The sequence below is a fragment of the Epargyreus clarus genome, unplaced genomic scaffold (assembly GCF_041222505.1).
Source record: "Epargyreus clarus isolate Ecla_fem2 unplaced genomic scaffold, WU_Ecla_fem_2.2 ptg000034l, whole genome shotgun sequence".
Lineage (NCBI taxonomy): Eukaryota > Metazoa > Arthropoda > Insecta > Lepidoptera > Hesperiidae > Epargyreus > Epargyreus clarus.
The window spans coordinates 8749603-8772683 of NW_027332239.1; the positions used below are offsets into that span (position 1 = coordinate 8749603).

The window sequence follows — 23081 nt, forward strand, 5'->3', positions numbered from 1 at the left end:
ACACATTTCCTACACGTTATTCGTGGTGACCACTCTTATACAGGGTGAATTTTTGGGTCAAATTCCAAACTAGAAGGATTAGCGAAAAATGCTGAAAGGAGTTACGAGGCCGATTTTTGTAAAAAAGGAAACCGCATCATTACTTTTGTTAATATTTTTTGCCCTAGCTGGGAATTGAACGAGTTCGTTTTGAAAAAAAAATCCCCCTCTATATTATTCCACTATTTTATAGTATTGCTGATCAAATTCTGGGAAGTAATATTACGTGAAAATTAAAGGAAAAGGAAAATTTTGAAGAAAATACATATTTTTTCCATACATGTGCATACTAATCCTTAAGGGTTTTACATAACATATAACTTATGTATAATTCTTTAGGACTATACATAAATCATAACATTGTCGTATTTGTTGGTTAATCAACTAATATTTCGATGTTATGACCATGACATATAAGGATTACCGAAAAATGCTGAAAGGAATTACAAGGCAGATTTTGATAAAAACTAAACAGCAACAAAAAACACCCTATTTTATTCCGTTATCGGATAATGTCGTTTATAAGGAGTAAATTCTTGGGAAGAAAAGCCGCAATTTTAAGAAAATACTTATTTTTTCATATTACGATGGCAGCTAAGTTCCCGCCATTCATCAATTTAAACATTTCGTATAACATTCGATTCCTTTCAGCATTTTAGAAAAAATGCTTATAGTTTCGGATTTGGCCCCGTAGGGCCATTTGAAAAATTCACCGTGTATGTGATGCTTTTATATAGACGATCAGACGAAAGCCGATAATATGGTTCAGGGACAACGCTGTCTAACATGCTATTTAGACATTACTGTTTACTAACGACTACATACTTAAGATAAAAATATTAAACTTTTTTATAAGAATAGTATCGTCTAAGGTGTTCTTAACGTGTCTAAATTAAATGTGGTATGATATTTTATCTGTATTTAATTCGATATAGACTCTGTTTTTCATACCTTACTTCCTACTTTATCTGTAGGTTATTATGTTGTACATATTGTATTGATGCGTGCGTATATTTTGTTTTGTTGTGGAACATTTTACTTGTGATTTACTAAAAACAAGCTTAATTCATGCTAAAGGTAAGTAAATATTTGTACTGAAAGTTTCCTCGTTAAATAACATGCTAAAGAAGTATGAACCCTTATTCCTTAATATTATGCAGTCATTCATATTGTTAACTCATTCCAAAGTAAACTGATAAAAAGTTGTCTGTCATTCTTTTGTTTTGTTACCTTACACAAGAGTTATGCTTGTTCGTGTTAATTATTAGTGTTAATTTTAATTGAATAAATGTACCCTTTTTATATTTGTCACTATTTTGAAGGACAAATTTTTAGCATCTGTTTACATATTGTTCCATCAATATAATTATAATAAGTTTTTATTTAGTTTAAATTAGTACAGTGACTTTTTTGCGTAGAACATCTACGCAAAAAAGTTTTTTGTTACAATAATTTTCAAGCTAAACCCTTTTGAAATCATTCCTTTTACGCATAGGCAAGAAGACTTAGATGTTGGTCCACTGCTAAACTAATATTGTAAATATTGTGGAGTATTTCTATACTTATGAAAGTCTATTAGTTTCTTTGCACACATTTTACATTAATTTGAATGTACTAAACATAAGTTGCACATTTTGAATCCTGGACTGTTAAGTCAAATGTTAAATTTATAGTTTAGCCAAGAATGAAAGTAATAAATATTGTAATAATGTATATTCGGTTTGTTTCAGTTCCATAATGGCAAAAGAAGATATATTATTAAGAGTGGAAATGGGAAAATTGGAAATAGAGCCCAGTAAAGTGAACAAAAATATTAAGTTCATTAATTTACCGCAACAAAAAAAGTTTATCAGTACAAAGAACTTTCAGAATAATAAATGTGCATGTGTATCTCTAAAGAAGAATAAAAATATGTCTATTTGTAAAAAGAAACATAGAATACTCAAAGACCCCAAATTGAAACTGCCACAGACATACTGCAAAAATGACTATCAATTTACTGGCAAGGAAGTTACACCACCTGCCTCTAATCAGGATTTAAATTCGGAGTCTTTAAGCTTACGCACACTTGTAGACAACTGTAACCAATTAAGCATATCAACTGATGGGAATAACAGAACAAATACATCTACACAACCAAATGAAACCACAGAGTGGTGGAGGTGTTATGTTTTAAATAATAAACAGCAGCAGACTAAGGATTTTCATTCAGAAAAGGGACAGTCAAGTTCTTGTTCACAGCAAGCACTGAATCCGCCTTGTGATGTCACAATTGACGAATTGGCCAGCTATTTTGAGACTCTAGTACACATACCAAAAAAAATGTCATCAATGGCTGAAATGATGTACATCTAATAGGACTAAAATAAGCTTTACGGGCACTTGCAGACATGCTACATTAAGCATTGGCAATTTGCATTTTGGCGATAATATGGATGTTGTATTGAATTTTGACAACTGGCTGTTCAGTCATTTATCGAAAATGTAGGCTTTAACAACTGCATTTATACTGCATCCCAATTTTCACATTGTTTACGTAACCGACATTCAAAACTGTGCGGAATATAGTTTTTGATTGCTGCTGCTTCTGAAAAGCATCAAATCATTGATTACAATGCTAAAAGTAGCATGTCTGCTGGGACCCTAATTGGATATTTGGTGTATGAGTTCTTTTTCAGATTATATTAATGTCATGGATTATAAGATTTTATATTGCATCAAACTGTTACAAAGTGAATAAATGTTAGGGCATTATTACATTTTTAATGAGATAATATTTTTAAATGCATATACCTGTCTCTTCATATTGTTAGAGAATGTGACAAAATTTAACTAATACAAAAATAAAAAAATCTAAATTAGTGGGATGGTTTTTCAATTAATGGAATAAAGCTAAGATTTTCATTGCCTATTTATAGATTCTCGAAACTTTTTATTATTAAGTGTTAAAATACTAATGAAAATACATTGATTATATTACATACTAGCTGACACGGCAAACTTTGTACCTCCTCAAAAACTATTTATCAAATATTTCATATAAAATATAGCCTATGTTACTCGTGGATAATGTAGCTTTCGAATGGTGAAAGATTTTTATTTTAAATCGGACCAGTAATTTTTGAGCCTATTCATTACAATCAAACAAAGTTTTCCTCTTTATAATATTAGCACGGTACAAATATCTATACAGATATCTACATAGATCGAACATCTATCTACATAGACGAAAACTCATGCCCGTTTGCTTTTTATTAGAGCAGGGGACTATCCACAGCCGTTTATAAATAGCAAGCTATACACACTACAGTTAAAACGAATGTCAGGGTAAGTTACTCGGCGAGTGCTAACAAATAGATTTGGAAACGTATATGTAAAATAACCCAGCAGGTGCTCGTTTTGACGCTCATCCGTTCTCCATATAATAGCATTTTAGCGCGCATAAAAAGGTTTGGAAATTCTCAACTCATCGTGCTCAGTAATTACACCAATATAGGTTACTACACTCTGGTTTACACGTTCGTCATTATTCTGGGACCACTTGCGAGTGAGTATCCAAGCCCAATTGAAGGTGGTAGAACCCTTTGTGGTTCGACTCCGGCGGCACCACCGCCACACCTATTTCTGCCTAAAAACAGCAGTGTTAAGCGCTGCTGTGTTCCGGTTTGAAGGGTGTGGTAAGGGAGACATTTTTTTCGAGGCGTTCCAGCTTAGTCCTCAGGGGTAGCGGCGCATCTGTGGCCGACCTCAGGTAGGAATATCTAATTCTATCTGGGGTTGATTACAGATGTCCATGGGCGGCAGTAGCCACTTACCATCAGGTGGACTGCATGTTCGTCTGTTACTCATATATTATAAAAAAAAAAAAAAAAGCCCAATAAATGGCAATGTACTCACTACTGTCAACCTGACTGTCAATTTGACACCAGCAAACATGTCATAATTGACATCTTTCATTTTTCTACGCAAAAAGTAATGAAGTATAAATAAATAAAAGCATCAAATAATCAAACATTTTTATTAGTCAAATATGTTTGAGAACATAATAACGGAACATATTTTACATGAATATTGACAGAGTTTGCTTCTCTACACAATCACAATGCAGAATTTAAATGTTAATTGTGATTGGGGTATATTTTTACACGCATTTACTTATTCTACAAATTTCTTAATTTTCTCAATAACTATAGCTGTTGCGTCTGTTTTATGCGTATGGCTTTATGAAAAACCTTTATTTTATAAGGTAAGTACTTCAATGAGTAAATTACTTATCAAACACTTATCTATTTTACTTGTCAAAGGGTATCACGTTATTAGGGAAATGACAAAACTAAATAAACTTTTACTTGTCAATCTGTTATTAATGGTGATATTGGTGATTGCACTATACGTTTTCTTATGACTAAAAAGAAACAAGAAATGAATTTGTCCTATGACTTTAAAATTGCTCTTGTAGGGTTCCATAACTAAATAAAATGTAAACATGGAACTCTATTCCTAAGCCTCAGCTGTCTGTCCTGTCTGTCACAGGGCTCTTATCTGTTAAACCATAATATAACCATACAAATAATCATTTTTCATACTGAGAACAAAATGTTAGAGGAAGGCAGTTTAAATTTTCACAATCCATTTACTATGATGTTTGCCATAATAACAAAATTAACAAATACTGAAAATATAAAACAAAATTGGTGGTATGGTATGGTGGTAAAATATCTCGTATGGATTTGAAAATATACTTTTCTGATCTATTCTCATAAATAATTAAAATTTAAAAGACTGTTTAACCATGGGCATTTCAGTAAGCTTTTGTTTGTGAATCCCATAAAATAAAGTATCTTATTTTAATTTAATTTAAATTATCTAATTAAGATAGTACTGGAAACAATTCCCAAGGTAAATATTCTATACTTAATATATATTTCTTACCCAAATATCGAATATTACAAATGCACCAACACTGCTAAAATATCTACGATGACACACACAACCAGTTAGTTTGGTACTTAATTGAATTGTAAATGCAATAATACTAATAATAGAATAATACAATATTATTATCTGGTTGATTGTTACAGCTGATATTTAAAAAGAGGGAACATTCAAATTCTATCAGCACCAAAGTCAGCGAGCAGCAATTTTCAGTAGGAAATGATGAGGTTTCTGATGTGGTGCCACCAAAAATTATGACAGATCTATCTATTGATAGATTAGAATATGAAAAGTTGCCAGACTCCTTATAATTTTCATCATAACGTCCACCAATGCTATGCAATACTTGTTGTATCATCAAATGGTTTTCCCATCATTAGAAAGACAAACAAAGTTTAAACAAAGTTATAAATTAACTATGCATGAAGTTATTATTTAAGTTTTGCTGATTGTACTACTGACCAACTGCAGTTTTGTATTCGGCAAAATTTCAGACAAAATATGTTCCGTCAATTTTCAATTTTGGTAAAAAATCGACAGAATCTTCAACACAGATGAAACATTCATTCACTAAATCTCTGGTTGTGGGTTTTTCAGCTTTTTCACATAATTGTTATTATGTAATATGAAGCAGTAACATTGAAAAATTAACCATGTAATATGATGATATTGATTGTTATAATTTTTATTTATTGAATAAATAGAATTAAAACAAACATTCCATATTTCATTTTTATTTATGCTGTACAAATTTAATTCTTAAGTTACAGTCGATGCAAAAGTAAAAATCAAAAACATTTGATTGCAGTAAAGGGTTGATCATAATTAGCGAATTTTCTTAACAGGTACATATTTACTTGTTTATGTATTGCATAATAAGGGCGTCCACTAAAACTGACTAAAACTGGGGGGCGTACTCGCATTTTCGTATTGAAAAACGTATGAGCAGCTACATAGTGCTCTGCGCGTGCGGCCGTCCAATGCGGTTGCCCATTTCATAAATCCAAGTAAGTTCTAGCTTACACCCTTAAACAGTAATGCACGTAGTACCTAATAACTTTTTAATGTTGTCACTTTTCAATGTATATTAAAATAGTGCCTTATAAATAGATGCCTAACTTCGCCTAATCAACACCGATATTGATTTAACCAAAGGCATAGGGCCGTACTTGTATAAAATAATATGTACATTAAAAACGAGTTATCAAATTGATACTTTGAGCACAAACATTATTATATGATAACAGGATAATCATTTCGGCTATTATTTGACGCTAGACAAGTATTTCATGATTTCCATATTTTCTAGGGTCCATTTACATTGCAATAGAAGGCTTGTTGTTTAACGGAATTCAAAAGAAATGATAATTAGTATCGCAGGAAAACAGAATCGAGATACACCAAATTACTTGTAATTATGCAAACAATACCATCGATATTATAAGTGACTTAGGACGATTACCCAATCAATTGATAATCGAATTTTCTGAAATACTACCAAAAATTATACTTACGTGAATTAATATAATATAGACGGGCAAATAGGTGCCAGATTGAGTAAAAAATATCCATTAATGATTAATACAACTTACTTGATTTAAAAATATATTGAAGAAAATTATTTTTATCTCTTTATAACAGATCTATGAATCAATAAACGTGCTATAAGACCTGTGGTCTAGAAATTTCTTTCAGCCAAAGCTAAATTTCGAAAATCATGCAACTTGTCTGCGCAAGATACATACATTAAATAATAAACGCATGTGTTCTTTCCAACTGATATTTACTTGCATGAACTAAGTGCTATAATGTTAGTAACAAATCATTATTAAATATTAAAATTTCTAATACCATGAAAAACATAATATCTATGAACCTATCATTGGACCTTTTACTTTGTAAAGGTGCGAATATAATATTACTGTATAAGAATTTACCTAATGAGTTCCAAGAACCTCAATCTAAAAGAAGAATTGATTAATAAATTTAATAAATCATTATAGAAAGAATTAGAATTTTGATAATTATTGTAGAAAAGCTGTTCTTATAAAACCAACTTACTATGGTTTCTGCGAGATTCCTTTTACACCAGAAATAAGTATCACTAACGGTAGATATTATACAAAATAATATGAAAATTTAATAAGTGCTCAAACAAACTTTTTTGCAATGAACGTAAGGGTCATAACTGTATACAAAATACATTAAACCATTAAAACAGGAATCTCCAACGAAGTTATGATGTGTGATGAACTTAAAATACATTTTTCAACAAAACTAAACTTTATATAATACAATACAATCATGATAATTTGACTGCTAGTGATACCAAAATTTTATAATCACAGTAATAGATTGTATTGGGTATCAAAAGACGTAACATTTTTTTTTTTGTTATTTTATAGTGTAATTAGTTTTGAAACATTATAAGAACATTGACGATAATATAAGGTCTAATATGATTGACTATAGCACCCCAAATATTGTCCAGCAAAACCGAAGCTGTAATGGGGTGTTTGGAAACTAATATTCACAAGTCCACAGCTCACAATGCGCACCATTTAGAAAAATAAATTATAGACAATTCTAACCTACTATCTGCAATTTATCTTGGCATCTGTTCTCTGCATACCTGAAAACATAAAATCGGCATTAGTATTAGCGAACTTTTATAAATCTTCCATAACTAGTTTTCAATACTATGGACATTGGACAACCAAGGGATACTCACAAAAGCGTGCAATTCAATAAACAACTATACGATAAAATCTCAATAACATCGAAGTTTTCAGAACCATACAATCAATAGGATCAATGATTTTGATACCATCGATTCGGTAGTTATTCATTTTTCGATACTAGATATAATCTACAATTTGTTAGTATTTTGCATTTTAATAGCTACAACAGAGCGGCATGAGTCGCCAGCGGTGACACCCCCGGCTCCACGTTGGGTCCTCGATAATGACCACTTACCATGAGATGATCTACATGCTTCTCGTTTCCTACTTAAATCTTATATAGGTCAAAATCTACTAACAGCAGTGGAACACGAGAGCGGTGAATAGCTCGTTTGCGGATTCGGCGATCCGGGGAAGGAGTTCATTTGCATTTGCGTCGGATGCGTCGTGTGCGGCGGGTGCGTGGGCGGCGGGTGCGTGGCGAGCGGCGACACGGGCGGCGCCATGCCGTGCGCGCCCGCGCCGCTCGGGCTGCCCGCCGTCGACAGCCGCGAGAACGCCGCCAGCGCGTCCGGGAAGTTCGGCGGGGTCGCCGGCGTGTTGCACGGCGTCATCAGTTGCTGGAAATGGTGTTCACGTATCATCATCATCATCATCATCAGCAGCAGCAACTCTATACTGTCCTACTGCTAGGCACGGGTCTCTTCTCATAATGAGAAGGATTAGGCCATAGTCCACCGCGCTGGCCAAGTGCGTATAAGTAGACTTCACATACCTTTGAGCTTGTTTTTTATTTTTTATAAATCTCCCAGGTATGCACGTCTCCTCACGATGTCTTCCTTCACCGTTTAGCAAGTAATAATTAATTTCTAATACGCACATAACTTTGAAAAATCAGCGGTGCGTGCCTGGGATTTGAACCTCGGACCTCTCAATCAAGAGGCAGAGTTTCTTAACCACTTGGCTATCACTGCCATTTACCTTTACGTTTGGTGCGAACTTTACCAAGCATTATTAATTTTCTCTGTAATACTGTATCCCAACCAAGAATACTAAAGTAGTGAGTGCACAGATCGCATCTAAACATGGAAGAGGTTATGAAGTGACGGATACGTCTAAATTGTGGAAGTAACATAGACTTTTATTTTTAATCAGTCAGATTTTTTATTTTTACAATATTTATGTGTTAGAAACAATGAAAGTAATAAAATAAATAATAAAATAATATAAGTTTTTACAAGTACGAAAGAAGTATATAGTATTTATGCCTTTTAACATCAGTGCTTAACTTAACTTTTCTACACTTTGATTGGTAACTAGTATGAACTACAGTTCATACTATCAGGTAATACATTACCTGGTGATAATGTGGTGCTGCAATGCCATTTGCACCTGAAGGTATGGCCACTTCTTGGAAGAATATCGATAAGGCTGTCTGGAAAGAGATATGATTAACTATAATTATTATTATATTAGAAGTAAGGTACTGTAGAAAACTCCATAAATACAGGAGAGTGTGTGTGTGGGCAGTAACCATCCAGGGATATAGATTTCAAACTTATTTTAACATCCATGTATGTTACAGAAATTGTACAACAGTATTATCAATAACACAATAAAATACAAGGAAGTTATAACTTATGTATAATAGAATATTATATTTTAATATTATATTGTTTTCCAATTAAAGTCTGATATTCCATATAACCCAAAATCTTGGAGTATAATTTCAACTGATATTATAAAGGGTAACTTTATTATACATATTTATGTTTTCACATAAGAATAAGCACAATAATTACCAGAAGGCAGGCAATTTATATTAATTTTTTATGAAGATATAAGCTACAAATATATTTAAATCTGAATTCATTCCAACCAACCTGGCAAGTGTAAATTGGTATAATTCTTTGGGATTTTTAATAATATTTCTTTAACTCTCTAGTATATACAATTCCACACAATGTATCCTTTCACCGTAATTGCAAGTTACAAATATTTCTAATATGCATATAGATAGAACATTCAGAGATGTGTGCCAAAGATCCAAACCGCGGCTCCCAAGATTGTCATCAACAAATATTGACAAACATGGGGGATACATACCAACAAGTATAAACACATATATGTAATCAGTGTCTATTAGAAAACATATGGCATCTCATTTATATAATGTAGCTCCATCATAATATAATTTTGTTTTAAAACAAATCAATGTTGCTTAGGAAATATTTAATTTTTACAGTTGCTATTTTTTAACATGTAACGGAATCTTTGAACTCTATATTTAACCACTTTTAACGGTTAGATTCATTCAAAATTTAAACAAATATCAAGATTTGATGACAATACAAAATTTGAATAACTATTGCTATAATTACAAACGGTAAATAGTTAAAACATAACAAGTGTCATATCATATTTATATTGAAGTATCTGAAAGGGGTTGAAGACATTTATTTGGTACACAAGGGTGTAAATAAAAAAGTATATTGTGTTCATTCCTGAATAAACCAATTTTGAAATTCAAGTAAAGAATTATCAAAAATTGTTATAAATAATTATTTTCACAAAGAAAACAAATCATTGAAATGAACATTTAAAAAAGCATTTTTTTTAATATTTTACAATTAATAATCAATAAATGTAATTAAGGAATAAAAATCCCATTGCTATTTAGGTGCCAATAAAATTATAACCTATTTTATTTGTAATATTTTTAGAAGACGTTATAATAACAAACTACATAAAAGTGAGGTTACATCTAAAAAAATGCAATGAGACCAGTTTATCTTATGTTAGTAAATATAAAGATCGATTTTCAGTAATTTATAATGCTGCAAAACATGTAATCTCTCACAATAACAGATGTGTCATGCGAATGTTATGGTGATCTTATTTACAAACTGCGTGCTAAATTTGTTATTATCAATGCGTGTTTAAATTGCCCAGTACTTTGCAGATTACAAAGACAAAACAATTTCACCTATATACAATTATAATAAGATCCAACATATACGCCCGTTTATACTAACAATAGCTTGAAGGCTATCGCAAAATACGAGTTATGTAGCAGCCATTTCATGATTTTATTGTTTGTTTACATATATTACACTAATTTACCTCAAAGTGCCAGTGAGCAGTTTGTAAAAGTTGTTTAGCCTGTTCTCGAGCACATCCCGCAACTAACACAAACTGATTTATCATAACTTGTTCCCGTAAAGCTGAATCCATTGTATATTATTTGTTTGAACCAAATATAAGTTCACCGACAGTGAAGATTTACTATGGGTAGGCTGTAGCAAAGCAAAGCAAGATATAATGTTTATTAGCTCATGAAGGCAAACATACGAAACGTCGTTTCGTTTCGCTATAGGAGCAAAGGAGACAAACAACATTTACATAATAGTCGCTATAGTCCGCTAACTTTATCTATGTGTGGCCTTGTATTAGTTGTATCCCTTCCTCTGTGTCAATTACACAGATGATAAATACAAATATTATATATATTTTTAATGAAGATCTTGTAAGTTATTCTTGTAACTTATTTGTTTAACTTAATGTAATTCATAGTAGTAAAGAAGTACTATATTTATTACATATTTCTATAATTGTATTGGACAAATTATGCAGTGTATAAAATTATTTAATTTAAAGTCCCTTTCAAGATATTATTTTATTGTTATCGAATGAAATAAAAATTATAATAGGGATAGACTCACGACCGTTATTAATAACCAATTTATAAATATGTCTTGCCAGCATAGGTTACTATACTCTTTGGTTTTGCCTCGGTTTTGCCAAAGGAATGATCGACATTTTGAAAATTTCAGAATATAAAATTCGATTCAAATTCGATCTTTCGTAGGTAACTTGGATGGGTTAAGTATTAATAATGGATGTAAAATAATGATACTATATCTATACTGCCACTGATATACTGCGCATGCGCTAACCCTAAATACTTCCTGTATAGGTTAGTATACTCTTTGCTTCACGCTTCCTGCACTTTCTAAACAAATTTAACTGTTAACTTTTAAATTTAACTTACAACTAACTGCAATCTCGTGAATTGTTTTGTTTGCTTTAAATAAAGTTCACATTTTCGAAATTACACAACATAAATCATGTAATCGTCCCGCAGTAGTACGCGTTAATATTTTTGTAATTTTGCCTTTTAAAAAGCAATAGGTTTGTAAATTCAAGTCATTTTTATTTCGTATAAAAATGCCCTATTGCTATTATTGAGTTTGGTTGAACTAAAAACATCATTATTTAAAAATTATCATAAATTTTACCGATACATCGATGTTTCGATTTATTGTACTTTCGATTACCACCACACTAGCGCCATTTTGAAGTGTTTGAGATTGTTTCCTATACCGGTTACTATACTCTTTGGTTCTCCTTATCACTACACTATAAATAAGCGCTACAATATAATATACATACTCTGTGATCATGTCAATTCATGTCATACTCATAAGCTGTCATTGTGATCACACTGACTGATGACAATGACAGCTTATGACACTGATGCTGACTTAAGTTTAATTGATTGATGCTGATATGTATTCTGTAATTTTGTACTGATTATTACTCGTGCCGATTTGTATTTTGGTTATTTTTATTTCATTTGCAGATTTAACACTGAAACAGAGTCGAAGTATTTTATTTTAGTTAAAATTCAGCGAGTAAATGTAATAAAACACAATGAACGTGACTGTAACGGAAGAGCCCAGCAGCAAAAAGCGACGTGCATGCAATGAGTCGGAAAGTTTGTATCTACTTTATCGTGTATAATTAAACATGTTTAGAGTCTGCATGACAGCGGAAGGTTTTATAAAGTGTTCATAGATCACATTTTCCCCTTGACCTCTAGACGTAGAAAAGCTTTTTTGCATACTTGGACTAGTAAACATATCGCAGTATTTCTGTGCCGTGTAGGTAGCATTTAAATAAAGTTAGGTTTTAAATTCATATTCTATTTATAAACTCACCTTCCACCCCTGTGTAGTTACAAGTAAATTGCCTTGACATTTCTATATACTTAATGTTATTCTTATAGTGTACATTCGGTTTCAGTTACTGAATAAATTAAAATATATAGCCTCGATGATTCTTCTTCTAACTTAATTATATTTTTTTTCCAGATTTGAACATATTAACTCTGAAAGCTTCCAAGAAAAAGCCTACACCAAAATTCCGCTTAAAAACTACAGGTGATGCTGCTTCTTTATCAACAGCTAAAGATGAAAGAGTACCACTGCTACTCACAGACATACAGCATCTACTACTGCACTCGTTATTAGGTAATCTGAATGTATCTCAACCCCCACGCTGGTATGTTCTAGAAAGATGCAATAATATTACTCAAACTACCATATTAGTTATAGAAGGCATATCTATTAAACAGTGGGAAAAGTATCAAAAAGAAACACTGTTTATTGTCAAAACATTTGAAGATTTTGTAGAAACCCTTACACCTTCAGTATATGGTGGTTCCCTCGTTAAAGAATTGGCATTGGTTGCATTATCTGAAACTGAAAAGGAGTCTATTATTCAGAAGTATGGCAGTATGAACTTAGCTCTTGAAGTACGAAAGGATTTAATGGTAATGATGAAAGCTGTATTTCCAATTAATGATGATTTGCCAGATAATAAAGAACTGAATTCAGAAGATAAGTTCCCAAGAACACAATTAATATTGTCTGCTTGGCAACTGATTGAAGAAAACTATCCGGTTCCGCTGAAAGGCAAACTGAAAAATGCATATTCTGATTATGTTATGTCCAAAAATGAATATAAGCCGGTTACATCAAAATCACCCATGTTTGGTTTAGACTGTGAAATGTGTAAGACCAATGCTGGTTCAGAACTTACACGTGTTTCATTAGTTAATGAGAAACATGAAACTATATATGAGTCATTAGTAAAACCTTATAATGACATTACGGACTATTTAACACAATTTTCAGGTATAACTAAGGCTTTACTGAAAAATGTTACTAAACGACTAGAAGATGTACAAAATGATCTGAAAGAACTTTTACCCCCAGATGCTATCCTTGTTGGACAATCCTTAAATATTGATTTACATGCCTTAAAAATGATGCATCCCTATGTTATAGATACTAGTTTAATTTATAACTTTACGGGAGAAAGAACTCATAAACCTAAACTTAAAAATCTTGCAAGGGAATTTTTGCAAGAAAAAATTCAAAATGGGAGAAATGGGCACTGTTCTGTTGAAGATTCCCTAGCAGCATTGAAACTAGTTCAGCTGAAACTCAGTAAAAATATTGAATTTGGAGATGCAGTGCATACCAATAGAGAAAAATATAAGCAAAATATTGCAAAAATGGCAACAAAGCCTGAATATGCAATGTCAATATTTAATCATGTTATTGAGCAAAAGAAAACCTCTTTAGTGATTGGTTGCGATGACATCACAGGGGATTACCATACTTACTTAAGTCAAGCCAAAGAGAGTTTATGTTCACAATTAAAAAAATTAAAATCAAAGAAAGTAAAATTAAGCACTGTTGATAGTGCTGATGAGGTGATTTTAAATGCAAAAGATGCTGTAAAGGAATACAATTTTGTAATGGCACATTTAAAAATTGAAGTGAATGGTGAAAATGATCATAAACATATTCAAACTATAGATGAATGGGTTAAAACACTATGGGACAGTCTGAAAGAATCTTCCTTATGTGTTGTGTTGTTTGGTGGGACAGAAAATGATAATGGTGTAGCAATGATGAATGTGAAAAGCCCATTATAGTATAAGCATTATATTTCTTTAGTAAATGATTTTAATTTAATTGTGTATTTAATTTTCTAAAAAATCTGGGTTTATGTCTAGATTACCCTTAAAATGTGTGCTATTGTAACAGAATAACTACAGTCAACGTCATCTATCAAGCTCACAGAGCACACCAATAAACTGAAATTCTCTGCTCCGCATACACATAATGCAATGTAAGATAATTTTCTTTTAATTGTAATAACTTTTGATAGATCAATTTGAATGAAACTAAGACTAAATGTTATAATAAGACCAAGACACGTACTATGAATATATTAATCCACTGTAATATATTTGGTAATATATACGTGACGCGATTTCAAACAAAAACTAATAAGTAAACAAAATTTCTAAAAATCATAGACATTGCTACAGTCTTCATGCGTCTACTTTCGCGACGATTTGGAATTTACTATTAAAATTATTAACTTAATGTCTTACTTTTCTTAAATTTTACGTTATATAAGTACTTATTTTCATAGTGTATGTATGTATGATAGTGTTTAGAGTATAGTTATCGCCATACTGCTCGTCCGCTCTGAAGTTTTTGCGAGCAGGTGTAGTCCATAGATTAGTAGTCATACAATTTCCTATGGTGACGCGACGCGGTTCATTTCTATGCGGACTGGCAGTAGTACGCGGACTACACCTAAGAAGTATTTGCTGCAATAAAATACCTATATCTTGAAGCTTGGTATGTGTAAAATATTATTAATCGTTTCAGTACTTTCATAAATTAAGTCTTTCAAAGTTATTGGCATTCTCAAACGATTATCGGGCGATACACTCTTCGCAACAAAACGGCCATTGAACTTTAGCCAGGGCGACGATAACCTGGGCCTTTTGTATTACACCGAAATTGCTGGTTAGCATACTAAGTACCTCTTACACGATAGCAATAGATCAAGGTGACCTTTATCAGCTGGCTGGATTTACCTTTATCTTTATTAAGAATATATTCACATGAAATGTCTTCCTAGGGATAATGGCATAAATATTTACTAATGTAATGTGTGTATAGTATTAACCAACAGCTTTTTATATTTGAATAGTACTTATATGTATTTTATACTCACATAAGTCTCATCTGCAATGTATTGAAAGAATAAAATTATTTCTTGAACCAATTTACATTTTATTTTTCCCGCGCAAAATACAACTCAAACGTCATAACCGTTGCTTTTCTTTTTTATGCCAACTCATGAAATCGTATCTACCTGCCAGTGATTCTATATATAAGAACTTAATATTATAAAAATAACACATGATGAAAATAACACAAAATAATTAATTTAAAATAATACTAATAATAAAATAATTTGAATAGATATCTAATAATATGTTTATGAGGGGATTTGAATATCAAAAACTCTCCGCCGTGGTCACGTTACTGATCATCGCAGTTACTTGATTATGATTTTGGGGAAGGAGGTTTGGATCCTTAAAGTTCCTCCCATTGCTTACAGCAAAGACTACCTTGTAATATGTGTTAATATAATTTATATGTGTTTGTATTTCCTCAAATATATATATATATATATATTTATAGAGTTGAACAAACAGAAATTATTTATTAGCTGTCTATCTGTAACAGCCAATTCTTATTTTATCTTCTATAGAGTATGGATCATAATTGTTTTTTTTTTTTCAATAAAAATACATTAGGTAATGAAATAATTTATTTAGTAAGAGAGTAAATCTGACCCGTAATAGGGTCTACAGCGAGAGACGGTGGCAGTTCAGCTGCGATGTCCGCCAAAGCCTCCCAACGTGTAGCGCGGCTGTCTTCCGATTGAGCGGGACTTGTTGATTCTTTGACATTGTCTGTGTCGTCACTGTAATGGAGAGATTCACAATTTAGACGAATCCAACGACGCCTTATATGTTATGTTAAAAATCGATAACACCACAGACCTGTGTCAAGACGTTTGAGCGGTAGGGCGTGGCAAAGAATGAGAAATACATAAATATACACATACTCTCAAAATATATATACGAAAACAATATAAATATGTCTTCAACTTCATTATATGCCAGCCTGGACCCTATATACCCAAAGTTTCCACGCCAAACGCCACAAATATGTAGTCAGGCCGCTTGCCATAGTCACATTCGAAATATTTTTTTGATTCTAAATAAGCCTTCACGCTGATTAAGACCGACGAATGACGTAATTGATGGGGCATGAGGCGATATGCGTCCAGCACTGCGCTGACAGGAAAGCGTGGTGGTGGTGGTGGTGTCCCAAAATGTCCCAGGTCCCAAAATGTCGAGATACCTATGCGCCACATTGGCAACGATGCCATATAATGAACTTGGGTTCCAGACACAAAATAGTTCAATGGCAAAAGCATTCGACTATACAATAGATCGAAGACGGGTAAAACCGTGTCATATACCTACATGATTTATTAACGATTAGTATGTTACAAAAATACGAAACGACAATCAATCCGAGATGGTGTAATTGTGAAGTTTTGAAAGTTCTTGTAATGAGCATTGATCATTATGCCTTATTTATTGAAATATCAGACGTGGCTTGAAGATTCTAACCCGGACTTCACTTATGCCATCAACGGATGTTTATTACTTTATTATCATAGAAAGTAGATATTAAGTACATTGACACTTACTTAGTTTCAATTTCATCAACACCATCAGTACCACTTGATTCTTTAACAATTTCGTCAATTTGTCTATCTAGATCTACATTTTTCGTTTCTTCTACAAGACTTGTCATCTGGATATCTTCACCGGTATTATCTGATATCATTTTATCTACAACTTCTTTTAGAGATATAAAACTTTCCTCAGATTTATTAGATGCCGCTAAGTGAACCGTATGATCATTTTCGGCCGTAGGAGCGGTATGTTGATTGTCTGAAAATGTTTAATTGATTATGTATCTATAGCTTTTTGAAATGTTGATCTAAAGGTTAACATTACGTTCAAATTGATTTAATAGACTTCATTATATATGTAAAATGTGTAATAATCTTATTAAAAATACTTTTTTTTAATATTCCCAAGTAAAACTGACTTACGGTTTAAAGAACACCATAATTGCTGATATAAAATATCTTCCGCCTTTCAAGTGCCGTGGTTATTCCAGATAAAACGGTGACCTAATAGACGACAAAAGTGCTTATACGTGGTTTAAATGTTGGGTGCAACTTAAGAATATGAAATATAATATAAAATTAGTAAAAAATGGTATATGTAAACAACACATTTCTATATACGGCAGATACTGACTTGAAAGGTTTGAAACACGCAACAATAACCACAATGAAACGGTCACGACATGTGTCGAGATCAGAGACCTGTATTTGTTTTGTACCCAAAGGTCTGTGGTCGAAATTCTTTAATATCCCATAAGTAGGTATATTTATAGAATCACTAGTTTTTGCCCGCGGCATCGCCCGCGTTTAAAAGAAAATAATATGACATACTAACATACATAAAACTGAAAATTCGTACCTTCATTGGAACGACAGTGGCACCATCTGGCGAAAATTGGTCGTACCAACTCTGGAACCTTCGTGGACAATAACTTTGCTAAAGATCATCACTTTATCAAATTCATAGTTTACGATTCAATCTTTACCAATATCGATAAAAATAATAGTTTTTTGGTCCAAAAGATCGATTCTCCGATTAATCGATCTTAGATCGCCATCCCTAGTTCTCGTGAGATTTCCGGGATAAAAACTATCTTATGTCCTTTCTCGGGTCTAAGACTATCTTTGTACAAAGTTTCATTAAAATCGGTTCAGTGGTTTAGGCGTGAAGAAGAGACAACCAGACAGACAGACAGACAGAGTTACTTTCGGATTTATAATATTAGTAAGGAATAAGGAACTAGTAAGGATTGTCTTAATTAATTATTAATTTAAGAGCATTGTCAAAATGACTGCCTTTTTGATGTTTCTTAAAGTTGAAGCGCTTAATAAAACTAGCCGAGATTGTTGTAAAATTTCGACATTATATGATATTCTCATAAATGTATGGCGAAATTTTTATTGCTTCCACTTTGCGAAATAATAAAAATGGTGTAGAGTGTTTTAAATCAGTCCCATAATAAATGAATGAGCACCTTTCTACATATTTTTATGTCGACCGTTTCATTTTTGATATCGTTACATAGTTACATTAAAATTATTCGATTTGATTCTTAATAAGTGACCGAACTCATTGGTAGATACATGCCAGCCATTGCATACAAACAAAAGTGTAAACACCGAAGGCAGTATTGCACATAGGAATAAATGAACGTGCATAATCAGAACTTTGGAGAAAATGGAAAAAAGCCATACATTTACTATTGTCGAGACACACAATGTAATAAATTAGATGCTTTTAAATGTAAATAAATACCTGCAGTATCCACATCAGACTCAATTTTATCAGTAGCGGGAGGACTATTATTTCTATCTAAGTGTGTTTGATTATTTCTAATTTCGCATTCAGGAAGCACTTGTGTCTGTTCTAACTCGCTGTGGCCATTGGAGTAAATATTTTCAGTTCCTTTAATTCGTTCTCTCGAATCTTCAGATGATTGTAGGTTAGCGACCACACCGTCTGAAAATAATGTTATATTAATCTATCATCTAATAAAAAGTCTGTCAAATTCCATTCCGATACACAGTTGTTTTTGCTACGAACGGAGAAGATGTGGAGTGAACTTCCTCCTGTTGATGTGGAATACCTCCCGAGCACAATAACGCTTCTCCTGTAGTGTTCCTGTAGTGGAGTGCATATGTGCATAGGCGACGTTAGCTACTTTTCGTCGTTACCCGTCTGCCTTATCGCTAGGTTTAAGTATTTATAAAAAGAGATTAAAAAATATACCTATTCGTGTCCCATACATCTCAATCCCATGTATTTTTCTCTGGTTAATCAGAAAATTACGCATTAATCTGCCTATAAGAAACTCGAGGGAGTTTAATATTTTTTCATGATAGTATCCTCAATCAATCTTGCCGACGTTGAAGGCCTTGCTTGGCTTACAAGTAAAGTAATTACCAACAGTCTCTCTTCACAGAGAACCGATAAGAAATTTTATTAATATCTTAAAGTTTAGAACAATTTTCCATATACCCATATTATATTGTAGCTATATGGTAACTATATGTACCGTGTATATTATTATGCAGTGTAGATATTTAACATAGATAGTTCATTAACATTAAGGTCAACATTTACTTGACAAAAACGAATAAATTGTAAAATAGTTCTAAAAATGTTGTACACGACGTTAGATAATTCGTCACGTAATTTAATATAAGCCTCTAAGATTAACCGTAAATTCCTTACCCAGCTATCCACAGACCAACATTGTTTTGCGAAGGCTATATAACACTAAAGCACGCCTATTAGCTAAACCTAATTCCGCAGATGAAACGAATTCCGGTCCGTATACCTAATTCGTTAGCTGAAAATAGAATAGTATACCTACTTTTTATGCTTTAAATATTTTTTCACGTTCGTACCTGTTGTGCTTGTTGGTGATTCAGCCATGTTTGGAGCGCTGCTCGTGCAGCCCATGTTGCAAGGTCAGACTAGGTCCATGCGTGAAGTGACTTGGAGCGAGCTGTCCCAGACCAGCAGGGCAGCCGGTAACAACAACGCCGACTAGCCGACTGCGCGTTTACCGTCTCAAGAGATCGTATCGTACACACTTATTATGGGAGGAGGTAGCCCACTCGACTGACCTCGCACCCCCGTCGCGTTTTTCAAATGAAGCCCGTGTAAAGCATTCCTCCACTTTGACGCAATTAGGTACTCTTTAGTTAGAAGGATTTTCTTTTCATGAACGCTGCTTTGCATAAATTCTTTTTGTGGACGTGAAACATTTATAATGGGGAACGATAATTATGCAAAACCCAGCAAAAATAGCAAATGCGTCGACTCAAGGTTAAGGCTGCCAGTTAAATAATGTTTAGCTAAGTAAGCTTTAAAGTTCAAACAAAGTAATTATGACCGAGCAATTAAGTAGGTACTTACGTTAACTTTTTACTTATAAAGTTAAAATTACTTTTAGTTAATTATGTGGACATTATACCGACTTCCAAAAAGGAAGATACTATATTTGAATTATTTTTTTCTGTAATGTTAAAATGTACCTACCTCCTATTAGGAGTACCTAGACGAGTAAGTGTTCTGTGTACGTGGTGCAAAAACATCTAAATATACGCAATTCTAATATTAATTGACCGTTCAAATTATTCAGTCCTCTAAAATAGGTATAAAGTGATATTTAGCTTAACTACTCTATCTCTCTTTCAGTTGGTATAAGTTAGAATACAACTAAGGGATTCGATTTAGGAGATGGTCCACGTTCCTGCCTTCAAACTTTTTAAGCTCTTGAAAACGAAATTACAGAGTTTTAATTTGAATGGAAATTACACACAAATTAAAAAAAATAATAAGTTTGAATTAACACTTAAAGGAGTAAATAAGAAACATGTAACATCTAGTTTAACATTTAATACAACAATAATTTTAACAGTATCGTAAAATTCATTAACTAAACAACGATATATTATTGCGGACTAAACATTGTAATTGTGAGGTAAATTTGTCGCCGCGAAAGTTCTCCATAAATCAAAGTCGGTGGTAGTTACTTGGGCGTTAAATGCGTGCACAAGGGCAAGGACCCGCCTCCGCCACAACGAGGTCCCCGCTCAGCGCTACAGCCTCTATTTCCACAGCGGCACCGAGAGGCAACTTTGCTACTTGGTATGTGGCACGCGCCGGGCAGTCTTTTGGAAAATCTGGAATTAATAAGTATGTACATTTATAATCAGCTCCCCATAGAATAAAGGTCTACCCGAAGCCGTTCACAGATGAGTGCCCAAGCTGGGGACTACGTTGGTCGCTTCCCAAGTATGGAAGTTAGCCGTGATAATATCCTATCCATTTAAGTGTTTCCACATACATATAACAGTCATAAGATCAAAGTAGAAACATAAAATAACGTACATACAAATATTATTTTCGTTATAATGTAATGCATGCGTCGTAATGCATTTGCATTACAGAAAGCTCGCTGCAAGTGGTTACGGAATGATCTTAAATAATGAATTCCAAATACAACACCTAATGTCGATTATACAAATCTTGTTAACGCTTAGACGAAAGAGATTGCTTCTCTTATAATTTTTATTATGTAAACTCTGCTTTGCAATACAGACTATACATATTCGCTTACCGATTCCTATAAAAAGCAGCACTAACCTAACCTAACCTAAACTAACTATGACATATAGTGTAATAAATAAATATACCTACATATTTGTGTCTACTTTAAATGTTACTTAAATACTTACATTGGGCATAAACTTGATTAACTACTTGAAAGTCATCCATATTCTGCAATAAGATAGTAGTTTTGACAACAGCTTCGAGAGACGAACCACCAGCTTCGAGGACGTGCTTGAGGTTATCCAAAGCCTGTCGCGTTTGCGCTTCCGCTCCTCCGCACACCAACTGCGCTTTTGGGTCCAACCCCAATACTCCTGAGACGTATAGAGTTTGGCCTGCTAGAATCGCTTGACTGAAATAATAATACCGAATTAAATTTAGTGTAACGATACGTAAATGTAGAAAAAAGCCGTGAAAGCCTAGTGATCGAAATTGGGCCTCTTAAATAGGCCTCAAACCTCTTAAATAGGCTCTTATCATCTAAACGGTGATAATTTATTTAGTGATTAATTAACATCGTGAAAGAACCTGCATCTGATAAATCCCCTTAAAAAAGTTTTCAAAGGTGGCCTATAAAGACTGTGGCCTACATTCCGTAATTATATTCACCATGATACGTTATAATAAGATAAATGCGATCGATTATTATTAATGATAATTGATATATTATACAAATATGCCAAGATAAGACCCTGTAAAAAACGTGATAAGACTTTTCCCTTTGTCACTGCTACGTAATTGTATGCATAAGAATCTATTAATATACATAAGTACTTTACGAATATTTATAACCTCCTCCTTTAAGGAAATGTAGTAAAAACTTACTAAAACCATTTAATGTTACACAAAAAACACGCAGAAAATAACGACTTCGTTCGAATGACGTCGTATACCTACCTACTTGTCGCATTAGTCTCATGTTATTTATAGTCTTACTTAAGTTAAATTCAGCACGTATTTGATACGTAATGAAAGTTAAAATCAGCAATAATTAATGTGTTAAAAGCAAAAAAATGTACACAGTAAAAGGGAGAGGACGTCACCGTCCAACTGGAAACCTTTTTAGTTAATTAGGAACAACATAAAGGTTAGCTAGAGTATTTAAATTAATTTACTCAGTATACAAACCTGTAGGGTCCAACTGGTTTGTAAATATGTGGTGACGTGACGATAGTCTTGGTCACTGTGTGCTTCGATGGAGCGGTTTGTGCCATATTTACTTTTGCTAACACGTCTAGTTTGGGTCTCGCCGGCTGCTCGTCTGAACTCATTATTTCAAATTTATTATACGGGCGCGGGTCAATAGTTCATAATCGCTCTATACACAGATGATATCATTATATTTTTGTAATTATTATTGTTTTAATGTCAATGGCGTTGCGATTACAACTGTTATGTAGACATATTTC

At 33.0% G+C, this 23081-nt stretch overlaps 5 protein-coding genes across 5 annotated transcripts; 2 read left to right on the forward strand and 3 right to left on the reverse strand.

Moving 5' to 3' along the window:
- Positions 1–971: 971 nt before the first annotated feature.
- Positions 972–2901, forward strand: LOC140755986 (uncharacterized). Its single transcript, XM_073091359.1, has 2 exons — positions 972–1116; positions 1770–2901. The coding sequence occupies exon 2, from the start codon at positions 1777–1779 to the stop codon at positions 2392–2394; it is 618 nt and encodes a 205-aa protein (XP_072947460.1). The 5' UTR covers positions 972–1116; positions 1770–1776; the 3' UTR covers positions 2395–2901.
- A 2791-nt stretch (positions 2902–5692) lies between these two features.
- LOC140755927 (UBA-like domain-containing protein 1) lies at positions 5693–11098 on the reverse strand. Its single transcript, XM_073091284.1, has 4 exons — positions 10779–11098; positions 9013–9090; positions 8015–8275; positions 5693–7606 (listed from the first exon to the last, which is right to left on the reverse strand). Exons 1-4 carry the CDS (start codon positions 10887–10889, stop codon positions 7580–7582), a joined length of 477 nt encoding a protein of 158 aa, XP_072947385.1. The 5' UTR covers positions 10890–11098; the 3' UTR covers positions 5693–7579.
- Positions 11099–12188: 1090 nt separating this feature from the next.
- Positions 12189–14482, forward strand: Rexo5 (RNA exonuclease 5). The gene is made up of 2 exons (XM_073091279.1): positions 12189–12432; positions 12809–14482. The coding sequence occupies exons 1-2, from the start codon at positions 12369–12371 to the stop codon at positions 14440–14442; spliced, it is 1698 nt and encodes a 565-aa protein (XP_072947380.1). The 5' UTR covers positions 12189–12368; the 3' UTR covers positions 14443–14482.
- Positions 14483–16131: 1649 nt separating this feature from the next.
- Positions 16132–20830, reverse strand: LOC140755925 (uncharacterized). Its single transcript, XM_073091281.1, has 4 exons — positions 19959–20830; positions 18844–19047; positions 17100–17346; positions 16132–16301 (listed from the first exon to the last, which is right to left on the reverse strand). The coding sequence occupies exons 1-4, from the start codon at positions 20011–20013 to the stop codon at positions 16145–16147; spliced, it is 663 nt and encodes a 220-aa protein (XP_072947382.1). The 5' UTR covers positions 20014–20830; the 3' UTR covers positions 16132–16144.
- Positions 20831–20940: 110 nt separating this feature from the next.
- UK114 (reactive intermediate imine deaminase A homolog UK114) lies at positions 20941–23081 on the reverse strand. Its single transcript, XM_073091282.1, has 3 exons — positions 22801–23081; positions 21798–22024; positions 20941–21242 (listed from the first exon to the last, which is right to left on the reverse strand). Exons 1-3 carry the CDS (start codon positions 22941–22943, stop codon positions 21100–21102), a joined length of 513 nt encoding a protein of 170 aa, XP_072947383.1. The 5' UTR covers positions 22944–23081; the 3' UTR covers positions 20941–21099.

Excerpts from the sequence above, each read along its gene's own strand:
- LOC140755986 (XM_073091359.1), top strand. The coding sequence starts at position 1,777 with ATGGCAAAAGAAGATATATTATTAAGAGTGGAAATGGGAAAATTGGAA.
- LOC140755927 (XM_073091284.1), bottom strand. The coding sequence starts at position 10,889 with ATGGATTCAGCTTTACGGGAACAAGTTATGATAAATCAGTTTGTGTTA. Across the intron at positions 8,276-9,012 it reads CAGCACCACATTATCACCAG|CAACTGATGACGCCGTGCAA; the intron begins GTAATGTATTAC and ends CACCATTTCCAG. Across the intron at positions 7,607-8,014 it reads CGCTCTCGTGTTCCACTGCT|GTATGCAGAGAACAGATGCC; the intron begins GTTAGTAGATTT and ends TTATGTTTTCAG.
- Rexo5 (XM_073091279.1), top strand. The coding sequence starts at position 12,369 with ATGAACGTGACTGTAACGGAAGAGCCCAGCAGCAAAAAGCGACGTGCA. Across the intron at positions 12,433-12,808 it reads TGCATGCAATGAGTCGGAAA|ATTTGAACATATTAACTCTG; the intron begins GTTTGTATCTAC and ends TTTTTTTTCCAG.
- LOC140755925 (XM_073091281.1), bottom strand. The coding sequence starts at position 20,013 with ATGGGCTGCACGAGCAGCGCTCCAAACATGGCTGAATCACCAACAAGC. Across the intron at positions 19,048-19,958 it reads ATCACCAACAAGCACAACAG|ACGGTGTGGTCGCTAACCTA; the intron begins GTACGAACGTGA and ends CATTATTTTCAG. Across the intron at positions 17,347-18,843 it reads GTCTGATGTGGATACTGCAG|ACAATCAACATACCGCTCCT; the intron begins GTATTTATTTAC and ends AAACATTTTCAG.
- UK114 (XM_073091282.1), bottom strand. The coding sequence starts at position 22,943 with ATGAGTTCAGACGAGCAGCCGGCGAGACCCAAACTAGACGTGTTAGCA. Across the intron at positions 22,025-22,800 it reads AAACCAGTTGGACCCTACAG|TCAAGCGATTCTAGCAGGCC; the intron begins GTTTGTATACTG and ends TTATTATTTCAG. Across the intron at positions 21,243-21,797 it reads TAATCAAGTTTATGCCCAAT|ATTTTCCAAAAGACTGCCCG; the intron begins GTAAGTATTTAA and ends TATTAATTCCAG.